The 27,818-nt window shown below is 39.6% G+C and overlaps 1 protein-coding gene across 3 annotated transcripts; it reads right to left on the reverse strand.

The window, feature by feature from the left end:
- Window positions 1-4,616: 4,616 nt before the first annotated feature.
- Window positions 4,617-26,181, reverse strand: LOC105058062 (QWRF motif-containing protein 2). Of its 3 annotated transcripts, none has more exons than XM_073249023.1 (6): window positions 24,394-26,180; window positions 20,244-20,363; window positions 8,330-8,446; window positions 8,139-8,228; window positions 5,425-5,544; window positions 4,617-5,046 (listed from the first exon to the last, which is right to left on the reverse strand). In XM_073249023.1, the coding sequence occupies exons 1-6, from the start codon at window positions 25,741-25,743 to the stop codon at window positions 4,990-4,992; spliced, it is 1,854 nt and encodes a 617-aa protein (XP_073105124.1). In that variant the 5' UTR covers window positions 25,744-26,180; the 3' UTR covers window positions 4,617-4,989. The 3 variants fall into 3 exon arrangements, with proteins under 3 accessions (XP_073105124.1, XP_073105125.1, XP_073105126.1); XM_073249024.1 differs by having other exon boundaries at window positions 5,425-5,532; window positions 24,394-26,178; XM_073249025.1 differs by lacking the exon at window positions 20,244-20,363 and having other exon boundaries at window positions 24,394-26,181.
- Window positions 26,182-27,818: the final 1,637 nt, after the last annotated feature.

The raw sequence follows: 27,818 nt of genomic DNA on the forward strand, positions 1-27,818 counted from the left end.
TTTATCTGCTAATAAGATGGAGATATTAATGGTGGGCTTCTTGTAGCTATATATATAGTCGCCACTAATATCAGATATTTTATGACGATTACAATTATCACCATAAAAAAAATATTAATATTAATAATGCATTTCAATAGTTGTCATGAAAAGCACAATATTAGTGACGACTCTAAATAGTTACCATAAAAAAGTTACCACTGAAAGAATAAAATCTTACAATGCAACCATCCAATTTGGGAAACCAAGTGGCCTCTAAAGCTACAAGGCACCAGCAACACGGCCACAAAGTAGAATACTAGGCATCATAACTACCAGGACACATGATCGAAATACCATCAACAAAATGCCAAGAATATAATAAGGTAGACACTAGCAAGGAACAAATCAAGTTGTTCAAGGCCAAGACGACTGGCTTCTGATCGGACCCCGACCAATCCCAGTTCCATGCACTTAAACCGCATCTCAAGTGACTTGATGTAAGCTATGCAAATGACCTGAAATCAAACGTCAGACGCAATAAGCAGTGATGTTTCACCCGATTTGGAAGGGTGGAAATTTCCTTTCAAAGGCACCACCCTCTGGAGGCAGCAACGAAAGGGAGTCTCCTTGTGGCATTTGCTTTGCGAGTTCGGGTTCCAATAGGTTTTCTCCACTGGTGGATGAGCATGCATTTGGTGGAAACTTTGCACCAAAAGGGATCCTCATCAATGAGAAAAAGGCCGAGCCAAGCCCCCTAACCAAATTCGAGCCTTCGAATTCATCCGATTTAAATGGTGATTCATGGAGCTCGATCCTTGGTGATTTCCTTTCTGGGTCGCAATTTGAAGACAACTCATGTTAAAACCATTCAACCTGGTGGAAAAGGAACCTGCTTCAACCTTTCAGAATATGAAAAATTTATAATATAAAAATTTATCAAAAGAAGAAGCGGGAGAATTGATTTTGAATTATGAGATCGATGGCACATCGGACACTTTGTCAACCCCCTTCCAATAATAGAAAATTACCACAACAGTTATCATTGGAAAAAAATACACTGTTATCCGAGCTTTATTTAAAGCTTTGCATGGAAAAATGTTCATTTCAACCATTAGCTGATAATATTTGTTGGTCTGAATGAAAAAAGTTCATTTTTTTGGACAATGTAGCAACTTTTTATTAGATGACCCAAGATACTTGTGGTAAAACAATTCGAACAAATTATTTTCCTCATCATGATCAAGTGGCTTGGCAGGTTAGAAGCACGTTAAATAATGCTCAAGACGTCAAGGGTAGGGTAGGGTAGCAAAAGACCAAGTTATTCATGACAAGAGCACGCAAAAAATGGTGCATGAGGGCATTAAGCCAAGTGATGGTATGAATGAAGCAACTCCATCGATTAATCATGAATGAAGATCTTTATCTAAAATTTATCTCCACTGGCAAATGCCTGATTTAGATTCACAATGCTAAAATTTGCATATTCTTTGAGACACCTTATGGGGCCTTTCTCAAGCTTGGCGTCGTCTGCCCTGACACCAGAATGTGCATGTGCTGGAGCCGTAAGGACTTTCTAGTGGGATTTTGGCTATTTGGTGACCAGATAGAGCTTTTGTATATGTTTTTCACAACAGTGCTCAATAGATTATTACTATTATTTCTAAACCGAATAAATGGCCATGAGTCCTTTACACAGTCTACGTGATACTAGTTTCTAAAAAAAAAAAAAAACAAGAAGAATGTTATGGAGGGAAATCGAGGTGGTTATTTAAGAAAGTGTCCCCACCCTAGTTGTAGGTGACTTTAACTGCGTTGAGATTCTCCAAGACAGTAGAGAGATGCAAGATGGGCTTGGAAGGTGGGAGTTCACCTGAGAAGGTGTGCTTCTCTGGAATGCAAAAATTTCCTTCATCTCAGAGGTATTGATATGCCCCCTTCTTGTGACATGTACTAAGAAGAATATATTGAGCATGTCTTATTTGTCTACCCTTGGGCAGTGCAGATTTGGAGATGGACCTTTCACTTCTTGTCCTTATCCATCCATCCTTGAAATATGGAGATTTTCCACCAATCTGTGAGGAGAGGCAGCTCTGTAAGAGTAAATGATTATAGTGCCTACTTTCTTGTGCTATAATGCCTATCATATATGATTAGTTAAGAATGGGCTATTTGAAAATGGAAAGCCCTGTCGTTACTGCATTGAGAGCTTTACATGCTAGATCATTGGAGGGATTCATGGGTGTTGGGGAAATCTCGGGTTCCACGTAGGCAAGTTCTATATTTTGTGTTTATTATTTTACTTGGAAACCCCCAATGCTTAGTTTTCTAAAGATGAACTTCAATTGTAGTATGAAGAACAAAGATCATATAGACGGTACAGATTTTGTTATTCGAGACTCCAGGTTTCTTCTCATTGCAGCATGTGTTTCTACCCTCTTTGATACAATGGTTTCGTTGGTTAAAATAAGGGGTGCTTGGGCAGGATTAGTGTTTACCATTATTATTTTATATGTGGATCATATTACGTTGAAAGGAGATTATAGAATAGTTATCTCTTGGATCACTGCAGAAGAATAGGACCAGAGGGCAACTCATCCATTGGTGCTAGATATCTAGAGATTCAAATCGAGCATTGTTCCCTTATCTGCCAAATATATTTTTCGGAGAAGTAAATGGGGCTACTGATTGGATAGCTTCCTATATAGCAGATTATACAGGCTCACTATTATGGAGACTATTTTTGCTCTATTGGGAACTTTTTAAGATTGTTATTATTCGATGCTAATAAATATATTTAGGGCCTTGTAAAGCAATTGTTCCAACAAAAAAATAATGAAAATCAGATTTTTGATTGAGCTTATGGTCAAGCAATTCAGCTGAGAAGCCATTTTTAATCCCTTGATCTCAGTTCACAAGCTCATTACATGCGCCATGCACATATAAATAAATAGATATCTACACATATACACCTATAGTTAAGGGTGTACATGGATTTGGATCAATCCAAGAACTAGAATAATTTGATTTTATTGGATTGGTTTGGTTTGGGTTCAAAATAGGATTAGACTAATTTTGGTTTCAATTTTCAAAAACCCGATAGGATTTGTTCAGATTTGGGTCAAGAGGCAAATCACTCGGAATCAATTCAACCCAGTATATATATATACACGTACATATATAACAGCATACACATACATGCATATGATTAAATTTCGGTAATATTTTAATTTTATATTAAACAATATATGGTTAAGTTTTATACAATCATTAGTCATGATTTTGGAATCTATTACTTGTTTAAATAAAGCATTGTTTTATTGTAGTTGTAATTTGCAACATATTGGAGATACTTCAGATTTCGTTATTGCGAGATATCTTTCATTATATATTATTTTTTAGTAATTTATCTATTATTATTAATTTATTTTGTCAAGTAAATCAGTAGTTTATTTACTATCAACTTTTAGGTAAGCTCAAAACCTATCCAAACCAGCTCGATCATTACAGGACGGTTGGGCAGATTCTTACTTTCATTGATTCAATTCTGGATTTAACCTAGCAAAATTTTTTGTGCACCACAGATGGTACACAATTAATCTAGCGAAATTTTTTTGTGCATCATGGACTGTGCAGAACTGCACGCACCACCCACGATGATTGATTCCCATGTGGAGCTGATGAAAAAAAAAAAATTTATACGTCGCATCTCTACCCCATGCAGGAACTAATTACCGTAAATGATACGCACGATTCTGCACCACCTGCGGTGCACAAAAAATTTTTCTTTAACCTTGGCCAATCTGACCTACATACACCCCTACCTCGCACTAAAAATCTTAAAGCACACGTACTGCAAATATGTGCCCATGTTGAGCATGTCAAAAATGTGCATATTGGTTACTTCTGTCGCATGCGGAGGATCGTAAATATCCAGTATTGTGATTGCAACCACATGAATAAACTCTTCATTGATAGGAAAATTTGGAAGACTGGAACACCTGAATGATATGTAGAGAAGCAGTAGTAGTAACACAACCATATAAGGTTAATCTAGCATTATAGCCGTAGAGGCATAAATAGACAATTAGACATGCTAACAACCAAGTGGCAAATGATCATCCTTTTCTGTCTCACAATATACCGGAGGATCAAAACATCGGGGAAGTCATAACAGGCTTAGAAGTGCACATACGCCTGAAAGACCGGTAATGTAGTTGCGTCTTGACATTTGGACTCCCAAAAGATTCCATGGTGAACTCAAATAAAGTATCGGTACATTTGTGCCACGCCTATCAATTCAGTGACTACAAGATTAAATAAGCTACCTCGAAAAGGACCTACATCACATACAAGCTACCCAAAAATGTTTGCATACAATGGATGGCCATGCATCATTGGAGCAGTGGCCGCCAGAACAAGGGTACATATAGGAGGAACAAATGGGAAAGTAAGTTCAAGGAATAGTGAACTCCTCCATGATTTTTGATTAATTTTGCCATTCATATCCTGCTAGAAAGAGGTACTTGACAAAGGAATGCAATGCCCACAGTTGAATAGCACCAAAGCAACACAGACAATGTTCGCATTTTTGGCCATCTAGGACTTCGAACAACTACTATAAACCAACAGATGGATAAGATTTAATGGACATTTTGATAAAGAAAATGGTGATATTTCTTCTCCCAAAACCAAAAAAGAAAAAAAAAAAAAGAAAGCATTACATATGTACAAAAGCTTTCCTTTGATCAGCATAGGAGAAAAAGTATTCTGTATACAGCTAATGCATATCCTGCAAGGAAAAAGGCCATTCCTGTGGTAATTTGCATACAAAAACACATGAATCAACCACCCTACGTGAGATCAACAGCAGACTTACAACACTCGCTTCGCACCCAACAAACCACCATGCTTTATTATTATTGGCACAATCTCCGGTTAGAAAAAGAAGAGGTAGCAGTGATGTTAGTGATCACAAAGGCAGAAACAGAATCAGCTCTACAATTTCATCTAGTTGGGTTTCCGTTTTAGTTGCAATATGTGCCCTTGCAGGCTGCATTGTCTCACCTGTTTTCCAAGCATTTTGTATTAACAAATAATATGTGAAAGTTGTTGGTTGTTAAGAAACTGTTTTAGCTTGCTCTGATGAGATTGCATCAGGAGGCAAATGGGGTTGCATAGGAACTTGAGTTGGCATCCAACAGAACCCTACTCCTACACCCACCCACCCACCCACGAGGGGAAAAAGATTAAAAAAAAAGGAAAAGAGAACCAACCCAGTGAATCATGCCATTGCCCATAATCACATGCAGGGAAGGGCACAATTCATGGGAATGTTGGATTACACTTCCGTTCCTGTGGCTTCGATTTGCCTCTTAAAGTGATCACATCATGGAATTAGTTAAACCATTTCCAGAAAATAATAAATCTGGCAGTGTGACTTACATGCATGGCTGCAACCATGGACAAGAGATCTCTGGATTGATCCAGCAATGCTTGTTCTTGAGCTGCCATTTTAGCAAGTTCCAACACCAAGGAACTCATCCCTTCTACCTGTACACAGTGCTTTAAATTTAAATCATGAGAGAGAGAGAGAGGATCATTCAAATAATGTAAGGCCGACCATATTCGAGGAAATATAATAAGATCAAATAAAGATTGAAAATAAAAGGACAAGGTTTTTCCCTTATTTTTCAAAAAGATGCATTACCAATCAAAATTTTAACTTTTGCAGAAAGCTACAATGACCATTGATCTTTCCATATTATACAGACATCTCATTGAGTGTGGTGTCATTGAATTTTTGATGAGAAGTATTCATCTAGAGAGTAGCTCCTAATTTTCAATTCACAATGAATTGATCCACATATGTCAATAAATAGGTAGCAATTCAATTCTCATATAGCTTCAAACTCTACAATTTCAAACTTTGGTTATTAGTTGTTAGACATTTCGAATACCATAAAAAAATGGCTAGATTGCAACTTTGACTGCATTTGACCAAAAGAAACATAAAAAGGTGATATCAACAACATTTAAGAATTGAAAAGGAAAGTGCAGGAATCTACAGAAAGAATCTCACCAAAACTGGGTAGTCTAGGTTTGCATCTATATGCAGTCAAAATTTAGAAGCACAATTTTCAACTATTTTGTACTTTCTGAAACCATTATCTTTTACCCTTTTTTTTTAATGATAGTCTCATGCTTTCTAAGATTAACTAGATTATCATAAATTTTATTAGATCTGTTTGTAGTTTCTTCCATGATAGGCTAGCTCTGTAGCGCTATGTCACATGTTGCACAAGGTTACTGAATATATGTGACATTATTTTTATGATACTGCATTATTATACTAATTTAGTGAAGCATAACTTATCCATTGATTACCTATCAGCTCACTTGAACTGCAGGTATAGCCATCTAGAACTTCATGTAGAAGTGATTGTAAACATGCCTAACTGATCCTTTTTAAGGCTTGCATCTTGAAGTTACCCAAAAATTACACATCAGCTCAAAGTCCTACTTAGGCATGTCTGCAATTGTTTACAAAGAGGCAGCCCTACGATATTACAACAAGTCAACAACTGTACTTACTTATCACTTATCACCATTCATTTGCTGCTTAACATATTTCACTACCTTAACAGGGGCATGGATCCTTTCTTGTTAGACCATTTAGAGTAATTTTGGACCCATTTCCTAGGTTAGTCCCTTAGATTACAAATCCTGGTGGCTGCTACTCCTAATTCAGTAGCACTAAGTTGTCCATAGCTATGCATTTCCACATTCACTAACAAAAATATCTAAAAAAAAAATTGCAAATACTGATCCACAGGAAAATATGTTTGATATATGCATGCACCAAATTGTCCATAGCTATCGGTTTCCACATATTCTTACAAAGTAATTTTTGCTTCTTTGGAAATTTCCATCCCTGAAAACATTTGACAGGAAAAATTTTTATCTATGCCTACATATTTGGCAATAAGGATGGATGTTTGTTTGATAAGCTAATTCAGATACTATAATAACATTTGGCTACCACCAAAGTTCAGATGGAATTCTTAGAGTACGTCTATATTACATGAAGTCAGGCATGTTCTGGTTGTAGAAGCATGTCTAGGCGTTGGTTCCTTCCAATATCTAATAATTTCACAGAATATTACCAAGTATAATACCAATACCCAATTATAAGCATAGGATGTCGGTATTATGGTTGAACAAGCATCTAGGACAAGGCCATACCACACTCAGTGCTAGATGACAAGGCTATTGGGCTTTATCATTTTCCTCAGCATTTTAACTTTTGAACTGACTCATCTATAATCTGCTCATGTATAAAACCAAATATAGAAAAATCTAACTCATAATCTTACATCACTAAACTGCATGTCCATTCACTTCAAAACCTCAAGTTCATTTTAATTTTGAAATAAAACAACCAACAGCTTCTCTAAAATGATGGAGATCACATAAGGTCACTTCACCATATTCCTTGGGCACCATAAAAGCCACAAGATGATAAGTTAGGGTTGATGATGAATCAAAACTTTAGACCCTTTCACATTTCTATCCAACATAGATCAACACCGTTGAATTTGTGCTAGCTGGTAAATAAATATGTCAGGAAATTCAACTGAAAAAATCCTTTTATTTCCATTTGGCTCACATTAGAAATATGTGCTGCTGTTATTTTTCTGCCCTAAACACATCTGCTTTTCATATGTAACACATTAAAAGCAGTGAACACAGATTTATATGCAAACAACATTTATGGCAAACAAAGTTAATGATGAACAACGATCATATGGTTTCACAGTGGGGTGTTAAAAAATTTATGGCGACAACTGAAAGTTCAGAAGACAATCTGTACATAGCAAATTACGTGGACATGCTATTTATTTACTAATAAAGAATATTGTCGAACAAAATTTTTGTCAGTCACAAGTCAAAGATTAAGACTCCAATTTTGGTTTTCTTGTGCTGCCATCAAACTGTGAAACTCTCTATGACAAAAGTTTGACTAGAGAAAGACATTTTAAGGGAGGCATTAGCTCCAATATTACCTTAAAAAGACATCTAAACACTCATCAAGCAGAAAACTAAAAGACATTTTAATAGATAATATATGTAAAAATGGATATTGTGAAGGTATTCACCTGTGACAATAGAGAACATATCGAGGATCCCATTGCCTGCATCACGTCAACTACTGAACCAACAGCATCTTTCACTTCCTGGATGTCTGCCTGTTAAAAAAAATAGAAATCAACTATTTAATTTGCAAAGGTGGGATGAAATTATTATATTAATTTATTATTTTTTTTACTGGATATCTAAAGGTACGAACCTTTGCTCCTCCAACAATAGGAAGACGGAGCGTGCTAGCCTTTAATGCTTCAATAGCTCCTAATAAAGCATTAGAATGATCTCTATCCAAAAGAGACAACTCCTCCAAATAGGTCATCTGCATCAATCAAATATTACAATGTTTAGATCTGCACAAATCCAAACACTTCAAATATTGAGCAAGTCTCATCATCCTAAGAAAATTTCTAGAAAAATTTTCAAGCTGATTGTATTCACTTTATTGGAAATGTATTTTTATCTCTTTGACTTGTTTCATAATTTATGAAGCACATGCAATAGCTTTTAAGATGAACCTTTCACAGGAAATTTTTCCATTACGGAAAATTGTTCCTTGAGGATACAAGCTGCCTAGACATTTGTAGCTGATGAACAAAATGTTCCCCATTATAGTACCATAATATCATGTTTCCAATAAACCAATGCCATATTTCTGTATAAGATTCCAAACAATCATCCATACAAAGCAATTAACAGTTGGTAGGAAAACAGACTAATCTAAGGATCACATAAATCACAGGGTCAATAACAACAGAACATCTTAATATCTCAAACATGCTCAACACCAATGTGAAACTTTTGAAAATGGGTGAATGTGCTCCCATCCATAGGCAAAAGTTTCTTCCCACAAAAAAAGAGGGGAACCGACTAAATATTGTGGTTAGCATGCTTTTTTTCTGAAAGAAAAGATGTCTTTATAATAGAAGGCCAAAATACTATAGAAGTCCCTATATTGTGTCAGAAAGTAGAAACACAGTTTGGGGATATCAAATGAAAGAAAATGACTCTTTGGGTATGGCCTTTGTGAAAGGATATCTACGTTGGGAGGGGGTAAATGGAAACCTGATGGTGGGTAGCATGAACAACATGAACATAAAGAAGGGTGTGGTATTATGAGTTTTGAGTTCATGAATAAGGCATTATTAGAAAGAGGCTTTATAATTTGCCAATTAGTATAGATGAAAAAGATTATGATTTCAATATAAATGAAAGTAAAAAATTGCAAGGCCATAATGGGGCTGGAAGAAGACATGAAGTTTCGCATAAAATTTACCTTGTGGAATAGGGGTTTTTGCTTGCTTCATTCTTTTTTGAAGTATAATTCCGTGTGGCTAAGGAACCTAACTTTGACTACCTTCGGATGGCAAACCTCCGAAAAAATACTTCAACATAGCACTAAAGGAAGCAATGAAGTCAAGAGGATAAAATAAATATTCTTAAATATTATCATTCATAATAAAGCAGAAAATAACTTATGCCTCAACAGAAAGGGCATACCAAGATTTTTACTGAACCAGCTCGTTCCTGGTGTACCGAACCATTTTAATTGATCAGGGACCAGCACAATTCTGGCTATCAAATTGGTTTGATCCCCATCCTTTGCGACTCGATTCTGCACCCCCAACCCTCGCGACCCAATTCCACCTGGCACCCATATTTCCGGTAAGTTACTCTGTCCCACCTTCTCACTCTCCCTCTCCCTCCCTCCCCCCTCTCTCTATTAAGTTCGGGTTAGGGTTTCGGTTTCGTTCGCCCTCTCCCCCTCTCTCTCTTCCTCTCCTTTTCTCACTCTCTCTCCCTCTCCAACTTTTCTTGTGTCAGTATGCCCTAGGACGGCACGATATGGATCCATACCATGCCGAACCAATTGCAAGGCAATACCCCCTCCAATACTGATTCGGCGAACCATGGGGCATACCATTATTTACCAAGCTTAAGCATAAACCGAACCTTAGTTTTCATAAGAAGGAGGTCTGTGTTTGAGATAGAGATGGTTGTTTTGGGTTTTGGAGGCAAGGGTGAAGATTCCAACCTAGGGATCTTATAGTTAAATTTATAACCATGGAGGTCAAATTCCTTCGTCTCGGATTCAGCCCCAATCTTCAATCTTAGACTTGAAAAAGATTAAAGCCTAAGATTGACTCCAATGTAAGATGTCAAAATCAATCGCATGACCTAGAAGGATACATATCCAGATTTCTTATGGAATAAAAAACCACACAAATTTGGTTCCTAGGTCCAAATTTCAAATTTACTATCTATTCGGACTAGACATCTTTGAATTGGCACTAATTGATGAAGCATCTTTAATTTAGTATATCACGTTTCATCTAGGAGGGGGACCTAGATTTGGTATAGTCCAAATATCATGCGAATTCATAAAAGATATTTGATTTTATTATTTCAACATCCAAATTTTTGTGCATATCAAATACATAAACTTCAAATATCTTAAAATTTATATGATGTACTTGTTGATGAATATTGATGAAATCAGGGTTGATATGTTCAGCACACTTTTCTATCATAAATAGGTCATTGGTTAAGCCCGAATCAAACCCAAATTGACCAAGGAGTTTTATGTAAACATCTACTTAGCATGTTTTGGTCTAATCAATGTTCGCCGACTTGGAACCGAAATCCACATCAGCTGGTCGGCGATACGAGTCGGTACACCCCCGTATCGGACTATACCGGGCCCGAACCGACATGACAATCAGGGAGAATCAAAGAGAAAGAGAGAGAGGAAGGAAGAGGGATGGAAGGAAAGGGAGGCCGGTGGTGGCAACTGGAGGGCCACTGAGGCACTTAGTGCTCCTCCACCAGAGAGATTAGAGAGAGATAGAAAGAGGAGGAGGGAGCGGAGTGGAAGGAGGGGAAGGCGATGGAAAGGCCATCGGAGGGCCATCAGGTGGCCGTCGGATGTTGGAATTCCATCCACGGCGTTCGCGATTTCGAAATAGGGATGGGTCATTCTAGTTTCATCATATTTTTTTTTAACCGATTCACAGTGAAGCTGGAAATTCACTGTTTTGAAACTGCAGATGCCGCCCCTGTTTCGAAACCATGGATGCCGCGGATGGATTTCCATCTAATGGCCATCTAGCGGCCCTCCAATGGCCTCCTCACTGTCTTCCCTTCCTTTTATTCCTCTCCCTCCCCCTCTATCTAATCTCTCTCATGGGGGACCGTGGAGTCCTAGAGGCCTCAACGGCCCTCTCATGGCCTCAGTGGGTCATCGTCAATCTTTCCATCTCTTTTTCTCCCCTCCTTTTTCTCTCTCTTTCCTTCTCCCTCACTCTATTTTCGCTAGCATTCCGAATCAAACAATCAAAGTGCATCGATTGGTCATCAATATGATTCGGCACCTCTCGAACCGTCCAATTCAGTACATCCCAAATCACCTAGTTCGAGCTGGTTCTGCATTTCATAGGTCCAACCATTCTAATCTAAATGGTTGGTCCATTTTTATGAATAAAGTAGTATTGCAGGCAGTGCTTGCCAAACCATCCTGAATAGGATGATTCAAGACATTCCGAACTGTATCGACCGCAAACCGAGATAATTCGATCTTTCAAATCGGAACACCGGATGAGAAGGAAGAAAAGAGAGGGAAAGAGAGAGAAGAGGGGAGGGAAAGAGGGGACGCTGCTGCTGAAGGGCCAACGATGGCCCGTCAAGGTGCTAGAGGGGCGCAGAGGCCTTTGTGGCTCTATATCGCTTGATAGAGCATTTAATCGAGAGAGATAGAGAAGAAGCAAGGATACCGAAGGGAGGCACAGTCGATGAAAAGGCCACCGAAGGATGTTGGACGGCCGTCGTGGCCATCGAACGACGAAAAAGGCACGGACGGAGCTGTGGCTGTGGAAGAGAGGCGACTGTCCCTGTTCACCATGTTTTTTTAAAACGATGATGAATAATGATGCCGGCTTCACTGTGGTTGGATTTTTTTAAAAAAATACCATGAAACAAGGACGATTGTCCTTATTTCATACCTGCACAGCCACGGGCCATGATTCCGCCATCCGACAGCCACAACAATTAGTCGGAGGCCCTCTGGCGACCTCTTCGCCGACTTCCCCTCCTTGTCTTTTCCTCCCCATTCTCTCTATCTCTCTCTCTCGATCGCGATTTGACAGAGGAAGTGAAGACCTTGGTGGCCCTCCGAGCATTTCTACGGTCCGCCTGTGGCCACTACTGGCATCTCCTCCCTCCCTCCCCCTTCTCCCTCCCCTTCTCTCCCCCTCCCCCCTTTCTCTCTTTTCCTCCTCAATTTCTTTCTTCGCTTTTGTGTCGGTTTGTGCCGGTCTGATCTAGTACCGACCCGCAACGACTCGTACCGCCGGCCAACCGGCACGAGTCTCGGTTCCAACTTCATGGACCTTAGTTGTAGGGATCTAAGATCGGTGCCGTGCGACACACCCTTTTCTCCATCCGCTCCTCCACTTCAGCTTTTCTTTTCTTTTCTTCTCTCTTATTCTTTCTCTTCTTATATACCTGCAACTACTCTCTCTCTTTTGCATATCTTTTCTGTTATGATAAATGGTGGATCTTGTTGATGGTATCAGAGCAAATCTAGGGCCTTTTTCTGGGTCTTTTTATTGCCCGAGCTCTGAGTAGTTTTTCTTTTTTATTTTCACTCTCCTAATATGCAGGCTACTAAATCCTGTGTTGTTGGTACTTGAAACCCTCATTTTAATTGAAGCAAATCATGCCATGAAAAGAGGGTGGTTCAAGGCTTGGAAGTACTCTGTTCTATATCAAGTGTGATCGTACATTAAAGATAATAATCCAGGACAACTAGATTCTTGTAAAGGCTCTGTTTTTAATCCTTTGGACTTATTCCGCCATTTGCTGTCTCGAAAAGGTATGGTCACAGAAATCTGCATGTTTGATCTCCCATGATGAATATTGAAATCTTTCGTGCCATCCTTTAGTCCCGAAGATCTTTATGGTTGCATTAGATCTCATTAATCTGTTGTTAATATTTCCTTTTCTGCAATCATTACCTTTATCTGTGATTTTCTTTTAGAATGGCTGGTTTACTCAGTGATACAAAGGTAGTGTCTCTATGGATGATATGTTTGGTGTACAAATAATATCTGCTAAACTCTGTGCAGCCATGAATTACCTTCAGTGGGGAAAGGCTGTGCAAATTTTCTTGAACACCAAACACGAGCATGAGTGCCTTGTTGAAAAATCCACCTTCCAGTGGTGAGAAGATGAAGGAATCGAGAAGGAAAATTCTCAAGTCATAATATTATTGTGGAATAGTATGGAACCTACTGCCAGCAGCAACTTAATGTTTTATGATACAGCCAAACAGACTTGGGAAATTACTCATGCTACTCTGCTGAGGAAAACATCTCTCAAATTTATGAAATATATGAGCAGATTTTTCAATTAGAGCAAGGGAACAAGTCACTCAATGACTACTACAACAAATTGAAGGGCTTACGGGAGGAACTAAATGTTTATCAACCTCTCATAGATGATATAGAAACAAAGGCAGCAAAGGGAGGAATTAGGAGTGCTAAATTCCTATCACGGTTTAGTTCTGGATATAAACATCTAAAGAGTCAACTTATGACCAGTAATGAGCATCCTTCCTTAAATAATGCCTATGCTCCCCTTCAGCATGTAGCTATCACTTCTACTCAACCCTTCAGAGAAAGATCAGCTTTTGTATCTTCCGGTAGAGATGTTGGAGGTCATGATGATGGTAGACAAGTCTGTGGAGGTCATAGTGGACAGGGCAGAGGATGTGAAAGCAACAATATGAAACGTACTAAATGTGGTTGCAAAACTCATATATTGGATCATTGTTAGGGTTGTTGGGAAATCAGTTTGGGCCAAATTATTACTAGTAGAAATCAAGCCTATAATGCTTCCCTTAATAAGATTGGTGCAGAATTCGCTGGACCATACCAATGGCTAACCGATGCAGTTCGAACGTTCGATTCAGAATGTGGCGAAAACAAAGCAAGGGAGAAGGAAAGAGAGAGGAAGGAGGGGAGGAAAGGAGACGGGAAGACCGGAGGTGGCCCAATGAGGCTGTTGAAGGGTCGCCGACGCTTCGCGGTCCTCCACAAGATGCGAGAAGGAGAGAGAGAGAGGAGGGGAAGGGAGGGAAGAGGAAGGAAAATGCGGTGGGGAGGCTGCCAAGTGGCCGTCGGACGGCTCAAAAATGCCCCATAATTGCTACGGATCCAAAACATGAGTGATACCCTTAGTTCATCATCTTTTTTTAAAAGGACAATAAATACTGAAGCCAAAGGGAAGCAAACCCATAAACATGGGTGTTGCCCCTGTTTCGAACCTGCAGCGATGGTGGCGTATTTTTGGATCGTCCCACAGCCACGGCAGCCTCCCCGTCGTCTTCCCCTCCTTTCTCTTCCCTCATTTCGTCCCCCTCTCTATCTCTCTCTACTCTCATTTTCTCCCACAGAAGACCACAGAGCCTGGAAGGGGCCTCAATAGCCCTCCGCCGGCCTTCACGGCCCTCCACCCTCCAATGGCCACCATCGGCATCTCCGCCGGCCTCCTTTTCCCTCCATCCCCCCTCTCCTTTTCTCTCTTTTCCTCTTGGTTCATCCCTCGTTTCCATATTGGTTTGGGCACAGTATAGTCCAATGTAGGGATGTACCGACTCGTACAACTGACAAAGCTGGCACGAGGTCCAGTTCCGAGTCGGCAATCAACTTCGTATGCAAGAGAATACTTCCAAGGCTACTTAATCCAGTCAAGTACTTTATTAGTAACTCATGCATCCCATTCTTCTCCTTGTATCATTGATTCAAGAGCTTCAGATCACATGACTGGTACCCTTAGCTCCTTTTCCTCTCTTAGTACCTCTTCTTCTTCCAAGAATGTATATTAGCAAATGGTACTTTATCCCCGATTTCAGGCCAGGGAAAAGTCCGGGTTCCCCCTTCCTTATTATTATCCTCTGTTTTATATGTCACTCAATTTCTTTGTAACATACTTTCCATAAGCCAGTTGACTAAAGCATTGAACTGCAATGCAACATTTTATCCAACTCGTTATGAATTTCAGGATCTCTGTACAAGAAAGATGATTGGCGGACAACACAAAGGAGGCCTATATCTTCTTCATCATTGTGGCAGTTCTTAAGCTGTCTTAGGTCATAAAGAATAATTAATTAGATGGCATCATCACTTATGGCATCCATTTGTCTCAATTTCACATCCTGTTGTCCTAATATGTCTGGAACTTTAGATGAGTTGTGTGAATCTGCTAAACAGCATAAAACAGTGTTCCATCCCCATGTTCGTAAACACAATAGTTATCCCTTTGCATTTGTGCATAGTGATGTCTAGGCTTCTTATACACCACTCTTAATGGTTTTCTATATTTTGTCATATTTATGGAAGATTTCTCATATGACATGGTTTATTCTCATGAAAAGAAAAAAATAATTTTTTCTCCATGTTTAAAATCTTTCATAAAGAAGTGGTTAATCAGTTTAGCACAAACATTAAAGTTCTTAGAATTGATAATCGAGGGGAGCATATGTCAAAAGAATTTGTTCATACCTTCAGGATCAAGGAATCTTATCACAAACATCATATGTTGCCACCCCTCAGCAAAATGGAGTTGTCGAATGGAAAAACCAGCATTTACTTGAGATATCCGGTGCCCTTATTTTTGAAAGAAAAGTTCCAAAAAGAAATGTTCCAAAAGTTTATTGGAGTGATGTTGTGTTAACTGCTCATTATTTAAAAAATAGATAGCCATCTAATCTATTTTAGGAAATAAAAATCCTATGCGAGGTCGTGTCCTCATGAACCTCTTTTTCCAATCATTCCTTGTATCTTTAGATGTGTTTGTTTTGTTCACAATCTCAATCCATCTCTAGAAAAGTTGCATCCTACATATGCTTCTGGGATATGCTCGCTCTTAGGAGGGCTATAAATCTCATGATCTTGTTAGATATAAGAGGTATACTCAAATGATACCTTCTATGAAGAAATTTCATATTCTCTGATGGGCCGATTTCTTGAAGACACTTATCTATCTCAAAGTGGAAATGAGACTCCATCTCCTATTCTTCCTCTTCCAATTGATGGACCATCTCACATGCCACAACTTAAAAGAGACATGTCTGTCAATTATGTACACTAGATGAAAGGAGAATAAAACCTTTGAAGATACGACCTTCAGTCAACCACCTGAATCAAGGAGAGAACCAAGTACAGTTATACACTCTTTGTCTATACTGTTCCTAATGATGATGAGGTTTGCCATGCCGTACCGAACCGGCCGGTACACCCCATCTCGTACCGGACTGGCGGGGAACCGGCACGATTCGGCCGGTAAAATCGGTACACCGGCGGTACCGACGAATAAAGAACGGAAAGTGAGAAAGAGAGAGAGAGAAGGGAGGGAAGAGAGGGAGATGGGAGCCGTCGGAGGCCGGCGGTGGCCGGCTGCGGCCGTCGGAGGGCTTCCGAGTCCCGTATCGCCCAATAGGGCTTTCAAGAGAGCAAAAAAGAGAGAAAGAGCGCTCGAAGGGGGGGTGGAGAACCTACCGGACAGACGGTGCCTCCGTTGTGAGGCTCCCGATGGCCGGCAAGCCGACGCCGACGGCCTGAGGATGGTCGAGCGGGCGGAGCCCCGGGAGCGGGCGGAGCCCCTCCGTGGCTCCGCCCCCTTCTTCTTTTTCGAAACAGACGTCGTCTGTTTCGATTTTTACTTTTTTTTGTTTTAAACTTATGAAGTCGGCAACTGGGTTGCCGACTTAAGAATTTTTTTAAAAAAAAAAACAAAAATCGTGAAGCCGGCAAATCGTTTGTCGACTTCACTTAAAACCACGTTTTTAAAAAAATTTGCGAAACAGGGGCATCGCGATACCCCTGTTTCACGTCTGCGGCACCGCGCGCGTGGACAGCGCCCTCCGACGGCCACGGCGGCCAGTCGAAGGCCGTCCGGCGGCCCCATCGGCTCCTTCCCCTCCCTCTTTTTTTTCTTCCTCTTTCTCTCTCTCTATGTCTCTCAATTTCTCACTTTCTTCTTCCGGTTCGGGTCATCGGTTCGGTACGGTATGAAACCATACCGAACCGTACCGCCGGCCGGCCGAAACGGCCGGCGGTACCGATTCAGTAAACCTTGATGTACCCATTGCTCTCAAAAAGCCTAAGAAATATTGTACTTCACATTCTATAGGTCATTTTGTCCCACTTGACTCACTTTTTCCCAAAACCTTAACCTTGTTGTTACCTCTAACTCTACTCCTAAAAATTTTCAGGAAGCCCTCTCAAATCCAGGCTGGAGAACGGAAGAGATAGATGAAATGGAAGCACTTCGCGAAGATGCTACATGGGAACTGGTACCATTACCTGTTGGAAAATGCACGATTAGATGTCAATGGATGTATAACTGTATATAATTAAATTTTCAACCTGATGGTTCAATTAAAGAACACAAGGTCAGGCTCACAGCTAAATGCTACAATGAAGCATTTGATCTTGACAATTTCTAGATCTTTTCTCCAGTGGCCAAGCTTAACTCCGTAAGAGTGATTGTTCTGTTGCAATGAATCTTGGATGATCCTTATTGCAATGAATCTTGATGTGAAGAATGTGTTCTTGCATGGAGATTTATCTAGAGAGTTCTATATGAATTCACCACCTGGACTTGCTCCAACCAAAGGTTCAGGTCTAGTGATGCCACTTTATACGGTTAGAAGCAGTGGTGAAGCCAGGGTCCAGTTTTCATAAATACCATTAGCCTCCATCGATTCAGTTATGCTCCCATACCCCTGACCAAAAAAACCAAGCTAAATTTACAGCTTCTCGTTCCTGCAAAACTCAACCACTCATCTATTGTTGTGGTTCTAATAATATAGAGGGCACCAATAGTTTCACATCGGTTGTGAGTCAAGAAGGACTCGTACTTGTAAAGAGGGGATCATCCTTTCCACATGAGGCACCTTTTAAGAGACAAAATCATGAGATCCATAGGTCAAAGCGAACAATACCTCACATGTTAGGCCGAGCCCCTATCCACAACAATGGCGTGCCAGGTAGGGATCGAGGTCCGCCTCGGCTCTCTAAGGCTGAGGTCCGTCTCGACTGACTGTGGGCCTTTTTGGACTGTACACATTCGAATCCTCCTTGACTGGGGAGCTCTATTGCGGTTCTAATAATGTGGAAGACACCAATAGTCCCACATCGGTTGTGAGTCAAGAAGAACTTGTGCTTTTAAGGAGGAGATCATCCTTCTTACATGAGGTACCTTTTAAAGGACAAAACCGTGAGGCCCATGGACCAAAACGGATAATACTTCACGTGTCAGGCCGAGCCCTTATCCACAACACCTATCATTGTTAGGTGTCACCAATCTACAATCACCCCATCTTAATTGACATTTAATATTTTCAATCAAGCAGAAATTTTAAATAGGATCCTCATCAAATATGGAATGCTTAAATTAACTAATTTAATTTTAATCAAGTTTAACCTTTACCAGCTACAAATGCTTGTGTTGATTGCATGTTAACAAGAAAAGTGATGAAGCCCAACTCGCTGTCCTGGTTCCTGCCCCACCTCAATCATTTACATGGATGTATCTGATCTCTTCTCCAACAGTGAGTGACAACTATTGTTGGGTTTATCTAGAGAGTTCTATATAGATTCACCACTTGGATTTGCTCCAACCATAGGTTCAGGTCCAGTGTGCCACTTTATACCATTAGAAGCAGTGGTGAAGCCAGGTTCCAGATTTCATAAATACCATTAGCCTCCATTAATTCAGTTATGCCCCCACCCCCTGGCCAAAAAAGCCAAGCTAAATTTGCAGCTTCCCATTCCTGCAGAACTCAACCACTCACCTACCATTGTGACTTGTCATCCATCTACAATCACCCCATCTTAATTGGCATTTAATATTTTCAATTCTCATTAAATATGGAATGCCTAAATTAACTAACTTAAATTTTAATCAACTTTAACCTTTACCAACTACAGATGCCTGTGTTAATTGTATCTCAACAGAAAAAGAGATGAAGCCCAACACCATGTCATGTTTCCTGCCCCCCTCAATCATTTACATGGATGTATCTGATCTCTTCTCCAACATTGAGCGACCAGTGTTGTCGGAAGACTCAATGCCCCCTGCTATATTTCTTATGGGTTTTTAATGTTTTATTATTTATTACCTCTACTATTTATAAAATGTAAGAGATAAAATCTCTAACTCCCACTCTATGAGTATAATTCATCCTTTCCTACAATTCGCCTACAACGTATCATACAAACATTGGTTTTCCATGGTCCTTTTTTTGAAAACATGCAACCAATATCTAATTCAACAAATATCTAATTAGATTAAATTATCATTTCATGACACAGGATTTTTTTTTATTTAAACAATTTATCAGTTAGATATAGTGTCTGCATTGTGAAATTCTTAAAGTGATCTGTAGGATTTTGGTTTCCATTTTTCAGATTTATGGTCCTAATTCAACATATTTTTAAGACCTTTTCTTTTGTTGAATCATCTTATAATGCCAACCATGTTTGTTTTCATCTATTATATAATACTACTTATGTAAATATAAAATAATAACACAAATCCGAAATCTCAAGTGCAATGGAGTAAAGAACCACACAATGCATTGGCTGAGCTTTAAGTTTCAATCATCAAGTAGGGCAGTACCAATTCAATAATTAATTCAACCTAATGTTCCACTGAATCAATCTGGATCAAATAGTCCCTGAGTCACGATCCTAAATTTAAAAACATTCCTGAAATCATTAGATGGAAATAGTGTTTGAAATGACATCTTTAAGACAATATGTCTGTGAAAGCCAGGTTTCTTTCAGGCCCCAGAAAGGTGCAGTCCCAGTTCCATACCTAGAAAGAAAAGGGCTAATCTAAGAGTTTCAAGGAAATACTCAGCAGCCATTATACATTAACATCCAAATATATAATGAAGAGTGTGGCACTTTTGTGAAATGATAGAAGCTGAGTATTTTACAGATAAGAAGCATAGAAATAATCCAGAACCAAAATTAAAATTGGAAAAGAAACCTTGCAGTGATATCAAAAAGGAAAAAAAAAAGATAGAGAGAGAGAAGCAGATAAAGACTTACTTGCCCCTTGAGAATAGAAGTTAGTTTTAGATTTTGTTTCAGAAGCTGCAGCTTGATCCTTTTAATAGTGACAGAATCACGCAACTCTGATGTAGTTGTCCATGCATTATACAGATTTTTCTGATACAAATCAAATGAAAGAATTTGATGACAAGGCATTTATGTTTCTCTAATAAAGATCAGGGGAAAGAATTAAGCTATTACCGTTCAAGATCTTACATGCAAGCTAAACCAAAACATATATGGTGAAGACAGCTAAAAGAGACATTAAGATGTATAAAGAACTCACCAGCAGTTGAAATCAGAGTATAAACAGCAGAATTCATGCATAAGTATTATTGAAGGCCATGCTTGCACTAATTGACAAAAAAGAAAAAGAAAGATCACTGCTGTTGGATAACCTTGAATATACGTACAAGCTCTAATTCCATGAAATTGCATATAAAGCCACACCATGTCGCAAAACAGACTGCACACTATTCACTTGACATTCTGATAAGCACACTTTTGATGAGGACACTCGATGTGTAGCAAGTTCGAGTGCTGTCCTTCAATGAGAAGGACCAGAGAAATATTTCTATTCTAACAGTATTCAGCCACAGGCATTATAACAAGGTTCATGTGGCAAGGGCTCAAAGAAATTATTGTCAAGGAGCATTCAATGGTAGTTCTTCCAATGATGGACAATCAGAAAAATTACTTCCAAGATGGCAGATAGCAGACTTTTGTCCAATGAAGAATTTGATAATTTACTCTTTATGGGAAGAATTGTTCATACCTTGTCACATTAAAAGTAGACTCCATCCAAATTGAATTCACTTGTTTATCCTTGTGGTCAAGAAATAGAGAAGAACCTGAATTTTTTGCTGACTACCTTGATGATCACAGATTTGAGGAATAATATGGTCACCATGGTAGGTTCAGCTGCAGCACATTGATGATAGAAGTTTGGACAATGTCCAACATAGATGTGATTAAGGAAAGATGAGCTCCCACAACATGAAGAAGCTTTGGAGAAGATGAAGAGGGAACCACAGCATACAATACCAATGACAGAGATCCATCAATTTGGCCTTTCTGAAGAAGAATTTGTTCTTGAAGATGACAAATGGGTAAGAATTTTGAAGATGATGCCCCACCAGGTCTTTGAGAGGAAAATCAACCAAAAAGCCAATTAATCAAGGTAAAAAATCATAAAAAGGAGGTGCTGACCTTGGAGTGAATCAAGTGATGATGATGAAAAGTAAGAAGAGAGATTTGAATAGGGAAAACCTGGTCGCTTCTTAAGCCAGGTCTTGCATTTTAAATTTCCGATTACTTTGTTACTTGAAGTTTTCTGGAACAGTGTGAATTTTAGATTATGCATTAAGATGGTGTGTTCACCTACATGCACTGCTTGGCCTATTGTGGCTAACGGGTAGTGGGTTGAACAGGTCTCTTGTACTCACCCATTTGGACTCTGAACATGACAAAAGAATAACATAGTACGAAGATCCATTTCATGGGACAATATACTACCTTAGTATCTTACTTATGATCTCTCATCATTTATAAAGTTTAGAGAGAATCTATATAATCTAATGACGAGATATATGCAACTAAATTTAATGCATCTAATCTCTCAAAAAACTGCTGCCCAATTGTCAATACTCAATACATCTAGCAAGCTAATAAAAATATCTTGGCTTCTAGTAATTTGAAAAAGCTAAGGAAAATGTTTCTAAGACACATGATACCACCAAAAACCTAATGTTATTTTTCTCCCTAAGCCTAAAACTGATTTCTATCTCTCATATCTTTAATGAAAAAAATGGTGTTCAAACAATACCTGCATGTATTGATTCAAATTCGCATATCATCATTGCTCTAATTGTGTCTTTGGACTCGTCAAATATGCACATTCAATGAGTCTTTCTTTGTCATGTCTCACCAATCAAGCATCCATTGCACTCTCACATAAGCTTTCTTCCCAATAATAAGCTTACTTCCCAATAAACAAAAACATATGCAAATTGTATGTCTCTTTGGTCTGAATTTTCCCATCAACTACCTGATTAAGAAAACTAGCATAAAAGTAGATATTTCTGGAATGAAACCCCAATGGTCTTAGTGCTAGTTATCTACCATTATATCAATCTCTTTCACAGCTTCATTGTCAACCAGATTTAACTCTCTAGTGTATTATGCAACTTACTCTTCATGCTTATAAATTGTTGTGATCAAGGAAGGCTGAACCGGTTCCGGGTGTCATGCCGGTTGCTGATCAGTATGGTATAGTATGGTACAGTACTGTACCATTTCGACAATAAAAAAATCAAAAAGAATCCCACCGACTGACACTAAAAAAAAATGGAAACATGGCTGAACCAACAATAAAAAAATCAAAAAAAATTCCCACCGACTGATACTAAAAAAAAAAAAAAGAAATATCGGTTCAACCCTGAACCGTACCGAACCTAACAATTCGGACTGGTTCGGCCTTGATTCGAAAAATAGGGCCAAACTGGATCGTTTCTATGCCGGGTCAGCTCGGTGCGAGCCGAACCGGGCGGTTCGATCCAGTTTGACAAACCATGGTTGCAATCTTATTCAAAGTGTAAACCAAACCAATCGCATTGTTCTATTAATACAAACTTTTATTTGCATTCTAGCTGCCTGTCTTCATCCTCGCTAAAGTCCCATTGTGTAAATCTATTGCACTAGCCAGTGAAGTAACTTACTTTTCTCTCCCTATATATGGTCCTTCCACTAATCCTATGCTCCTAGCATTAACCTTCAATGATTGAAAGCATCCTCTCTAATTCTGACAATCTCATGGTCTCAAAACAACTGCTTTACCATTTGTCATTTTTTATGCACGATCTATGTTTTAAATATCTTCCTACTTCCTCTTTCAAGGTAGCCCATAAAAATCTTTCTCGCCCTCTTTTCAGCTTTATTTTAAGCAGAAATCATCAAAAATCACATCTTTCCCTTGACACTCTGGCATCTTGGCCTTTCTCTAACATGAAATTCTCCAATACACCTTTTGCCTTAGCTTCAATACATTCAGCCATTGCTTACAACATTATATCTGCTGGTCCACACATTACTTCATTAGTTTGCCTTCTCTAGTGTTATGTATTCTCCTTTCTGACTCCTCCATGGTATGCTTAAGTGTCTTCTAACTCTCACTTTCCTTTATCCTCTGCTTTCCCACTTTCCCACTCATCTTTTGGTCATACTATCATAATAAAATTTAAGGAATACGGTCAGATGCCCCTAAACAAAAACATGGTCCAATTTTAAGTGAACAATGCCAAAATTAGAACAATATGCTTTTGATAAGTCATAAATCTGTGATTTAATATTTACACTTTTTTAATCCTTCCACATAAGTCCAACTTCTTAAACTGGCAAATATAAAATGCATATATGAAGATTATCTGAGAAAGAAATAAGTAATTATTGGATCCTTTATACAATTCCATTTGCTTCCCTTAATTTCAAAAAAAAAAAAAAAGGCATTAAAAATCATAACTTCATTAAGAGGTTTATGTCTGAAATGAATTGCACTTATTTTTGATGATTAGTGAGTTATAGCAAACAAAACATTAACAATTTCATTTGGGTCTGCCTCAGACCATAGCAGTCACTGCAAACCAAAATTCATGTGTTGATGAATGTGATGGCCAGTCCCTTCGCCGACAACATCTGATATATGAGGAAGCTAAATTCCTGAGCCCAAAGTGTTTAAAAGCATGTCCAATTCTATAATCTTTCTTTTATGTTCACACGGTTTCAAAGCTTTATCAAGCACATGAATGCTGCAATGACCCGATGAAATGCTACAAGTAGAAAATGATCATAGGTTAGTCTTGAGCCCATTAACATATGAGGTGGCAAACCAAAAAGGCAATATTGGTGGGTGCTTTGATTAAGAATATTATATTAGACTAAATTATATGAGAAAAAGAAAACACCTGAATCATCGAGAAGGCTTGATCTTAAACCAAAGCAGGTTCACCAACAAATTGATAGGGCATACAACATTCAAGCTTATACAAGTAGAAAGCAAACAGACCAAGAATCCATAACAAAATGCAGAAAACAATTTCAAATATCGATAAATTAAGAAAGCAGATCTCTAAGATTATAATATTGACATCACCTCTGCAGTCAGTCTTTGTACCAAGAGCGTGGCATTGGCCCTTGCATTCACCCAACGCCATTGCAAATGATGATTATGGAACAGCCTCAACATGTGTGCTTCCTCAATTCGGTTGTCCCCTTTCTTTGCCCTCCTCACTTCTGCTGCAAAGCTTATAATTGAAGGTGCATTGCCCGGTCGACCAATTGGAGAGGAGTTCACTGACGCACTGTTCCTCGCTCGCAGAGGGCTGGCCATTCCCCTAGATGGAGAAGCTGCAATCTTACTTGGAGAATATGGCCTCATGGGCCCATGGAGTGGAGAAGAAACCGACCGAGGAGATGACAAAGGGCTGTCCACCAATGACTTCTTCACCAACCCAAGCTTTGGCAGCGACCCAGTCCTCGAGCCTGATGATGATAGTGGTACGCCCGGCTCCGGCAGCCGACGTAGCCTGCTGTTGGTCTCCTGCCAGAACCTCGCAGGCACACTAATTCCACGGGGAGTGACCTGTGCCCGTGGGGGCATGCTGAGCTCCTGCGCCCCTGAATTGCTCCCTGAGGACACACTATCAGTATCCGATGACGCTGAGAAATCGCCCCCATCAAAAGATGCACGGCGCGTGCCATCCTCGAACACCATCGACTGCTGCAGCAAATGGACGGTTGCCAAGATAGAACCTTTCCTTTCCAAATTGCAGTCCAAGCTCCTCATCAAGGGATTCGAGTGCCGGGCTCTGGCGGCCGGCCAGCGATGGTGGTTCTCCAAGGTCCGGGAGTTCTCCGACCGGTTGCCGGCCCTGGCCGGGGTAGCGGAAGCTGGGCTGGCCCTCCGGCGCTCCGGGGTGGGCTTGCGGGCTGGGCTGCGGGAGGTGGCCTTGGCGCGGCTGGTCTGGTAGAAGAAGGACTCCCCCTGGAAGGAGACGGAGAGGCTTCGGGTGGTGGTGCAGAGGGCCTGGGCAGCAGCGGAGGGCTCGGCGGTGGCGGGGCGGGGGGTGGAGGGGCGGCTCCGATCGACGGACTGGGATCTCTTCTGGGGGGCCCCCGAGGCCAATGCCGGCGGCGTGGAGGGCCGGGAGGCCACCAGAGGCGATGGGAAACGCCGGGAGCTGGAAGAAGAGCTCGAAGAAGAGTAGGAATTGGAAGAAGAATAGGAAGTAGACGTAGTAGTAAACGAAGAAGAAGAAGAAGAATAGGAGGAGAGATAGCGAGAGGAGATCCCTTTGGTGCGGGGGCGGCGGGCGGCATTGTCCCTCTCGGAGGGGGTGAGAGGAGGGCGGACGGGGTTGTGGGGATCGTCGGGGTGGGAGGGGTTTTTAGGGCTGGGGGTGGCGGCGGTCGTCGGAGAGGCGGCGGTGATGGCTGCGACCATGATCCCCTGGGAGAGATCTGGGTCTCCGCCTCGGCCCTATCTCGATCTCCGCCTATCTTCTCGAATTCCGCTTCCAGCTAGCCATTTGGTGGAGAGAAAGAGAGGGTCACGTTACTTGGCGGAGCAACGGACTCCAGCTTCTGTAACCCTTCTCTGTCGGCTCCCTGGAGAAGAAGAGAAAAGGGAAGAGTGAAGCAGAGAAGAAGGGGGGGAGAGAGAAGGATTCGGAGCTTTTGTATTCTTGCTCAGTTTCTATGATTTTGTTAGTTATTATTTAGTGTGATGTTGCTGTTAAGCTGAGCAAGGCTTGCCGTTTTTCCAAGGAAGCAGTGTCTGTGTGAGGGGAAAGAGAGAGGGACAGATGGGGTTGGGAATTGGGACTTGGATATTACAATGAGTGCCTTAGATTAGAGTTGGACTGGAGAGCACAAGAGGCAAAGAGTGTGTTTTTCTTTGTTTACCTTCTTCCTTCGTTTTCAGGTAAGGAGATAGGTCTCCTTTTTTTTTGCTTGTTTTTGGTGGTATATGGTTCATACTCTATATATATACTACTTATATATGCTATTCCTTAAGCAACTCTAGCAGGGAGGGAGGGAGGGAGGACAATTCGAGGGGTCGTCGGGTTCAATTTTTTGATCTTAAGAATACGGTGCCTGAAAAAATAATTTTGATATATTTAATTAATCATAAAAAAAATAAGATATTTCAAAATATTTTATATTTATTTTAAAAAATTATGCAAAATATTTATTTCATCTTTAATAAAAAAATTTTATCCCATTCTATGCATGTCTTTATGATATTTTTGAAAAAAAAAATTAATTTTTTTTTATGAAAAACTCAAAAAACCATATCGTATGTTGGTTTTTCTCTCCAATAACATACGAAAAGTTTATTTTTAAAAAAATATCATTTTTCAACCACTCTTCTTTAAAAATTTCAATTAAATTAGAGGGTTCTTTTATTTTTTCCAATCTCCCCTCCTATTCGGCTGCAAGCGTACCGGGGTGGTTGGGAACAGTGAAGGGGATGGAGTACTTCCTTAATTACTATCCTTTTCAAGAGTAATTAAGAGAAATTAAGAAGAATTAATAAACAATTGGATCCTTAATTAAGAATAAAAGCTGTTGAGACTTGAGAGTGACCTGCGAAAGGGTTTTTTAATTTCGGATGGGTTGTGGGTCGGTGGTCACCACCAAGTGGGGAAATCCAGGCTAAGTAAAGGCAGACTTTTTTTTTTTTTGTTGTTGGTGTAGGGTGGACCCATGTCCACACCGAATTGGCATCCATCATATATTTGAGTCAAATTTTATTGTGGATCGACTAATATATCGAAATGAATATTTAGAGAAACTAATCTTTAGTAGAAAATATGAAGCTGACTTCAAATAATTAGAATAAATATCAACAAGTATAATTATAATGATAATTATTAGAGTCATCACATATGTCACATGTGAAAAAATGCGAGAAAATAAAACAGGTAACTAAAATTATTTGATTTTTTTTTTTTGAAAAAAAAAATATCTACTCTAAGTTTATTCAAAAAATTTAATATCTCGAGTGTTTGATTCGTAATCGAAATTGAAATGAGAATGGAAATCGGAATAGCTTGGAATTAGAATTGGAATGGCCAAATCCTCCAAAATATTTGGTTCATGATCGAAATCGAAATCGAAATTGGAATTAGAATGGAAATTTGAATCCATAGAGGAGAGTAGGGATTGAGTTTTATATAAATTGAGTCATTTTCATTCCACTATGGAATCGGAATCGAAATGAAACTCCTCTCAACCAAATGGTTGAAATGGGAGTCATCCATTTCGATTCCAAACCTTCACTCTCTCCAACCAAACACCTTCTCAATTTTTGCTAGGTCATCTGACCAGCATGAGCGTTGAACTTAAGCTTGAAAACTTTATCAAATTTTTGTCTCTAGATCAGTGTGCTGACCCTGAGGTGATGAAAGGTGAGTTGAGTAGATTGTGATGGTATCTACAAACTTAATTTTCTATACTTAAATATAACTAGAGGACGTGGTTAGGAGAGTATTATATTATATTGTATAATACAAT

Source organism: Elaeis guineensis, chromosome 15, assembly GCF_000442705.2.
Source record: "Elaeis guineensis isolate ETL-2024a chromosome 15, EG11, whole genome shotgun sequence".
Taxonomy (NCBI): domain Eukaryota; kingdom Viridiplantae; phylum Streptophyta; class Magnoliopsida; order Arecales; family Arecaceae; genus Elaeis; species Elaeis guineensis.

Excerpts from the sequence above, each read along its gene's own strand:
- LOC105058062 (XM_073249023.1), bottom strand. The coding sequence starts at position 25,743 with ATGGTCGCAGCCATCACCGCCGCCTCTCCGACGACCGCCGCCACCCCC. Across the intron at positions 5,545-8,138 it reads TATGTTCTCTATTGTCACAG|CACTGTGTACAGGTAGAAGG; the intron begins GTGAATACCTTC and ends TTAAATTTAAAG. Across the intron at positions 5,047-5,424 it reads CCATGGTTGCAGCCATGCAT|GTGAGACAATGCAGCCTGCA; the intron begins GTAAGTCACACT and ends CTTGGAAAACAG.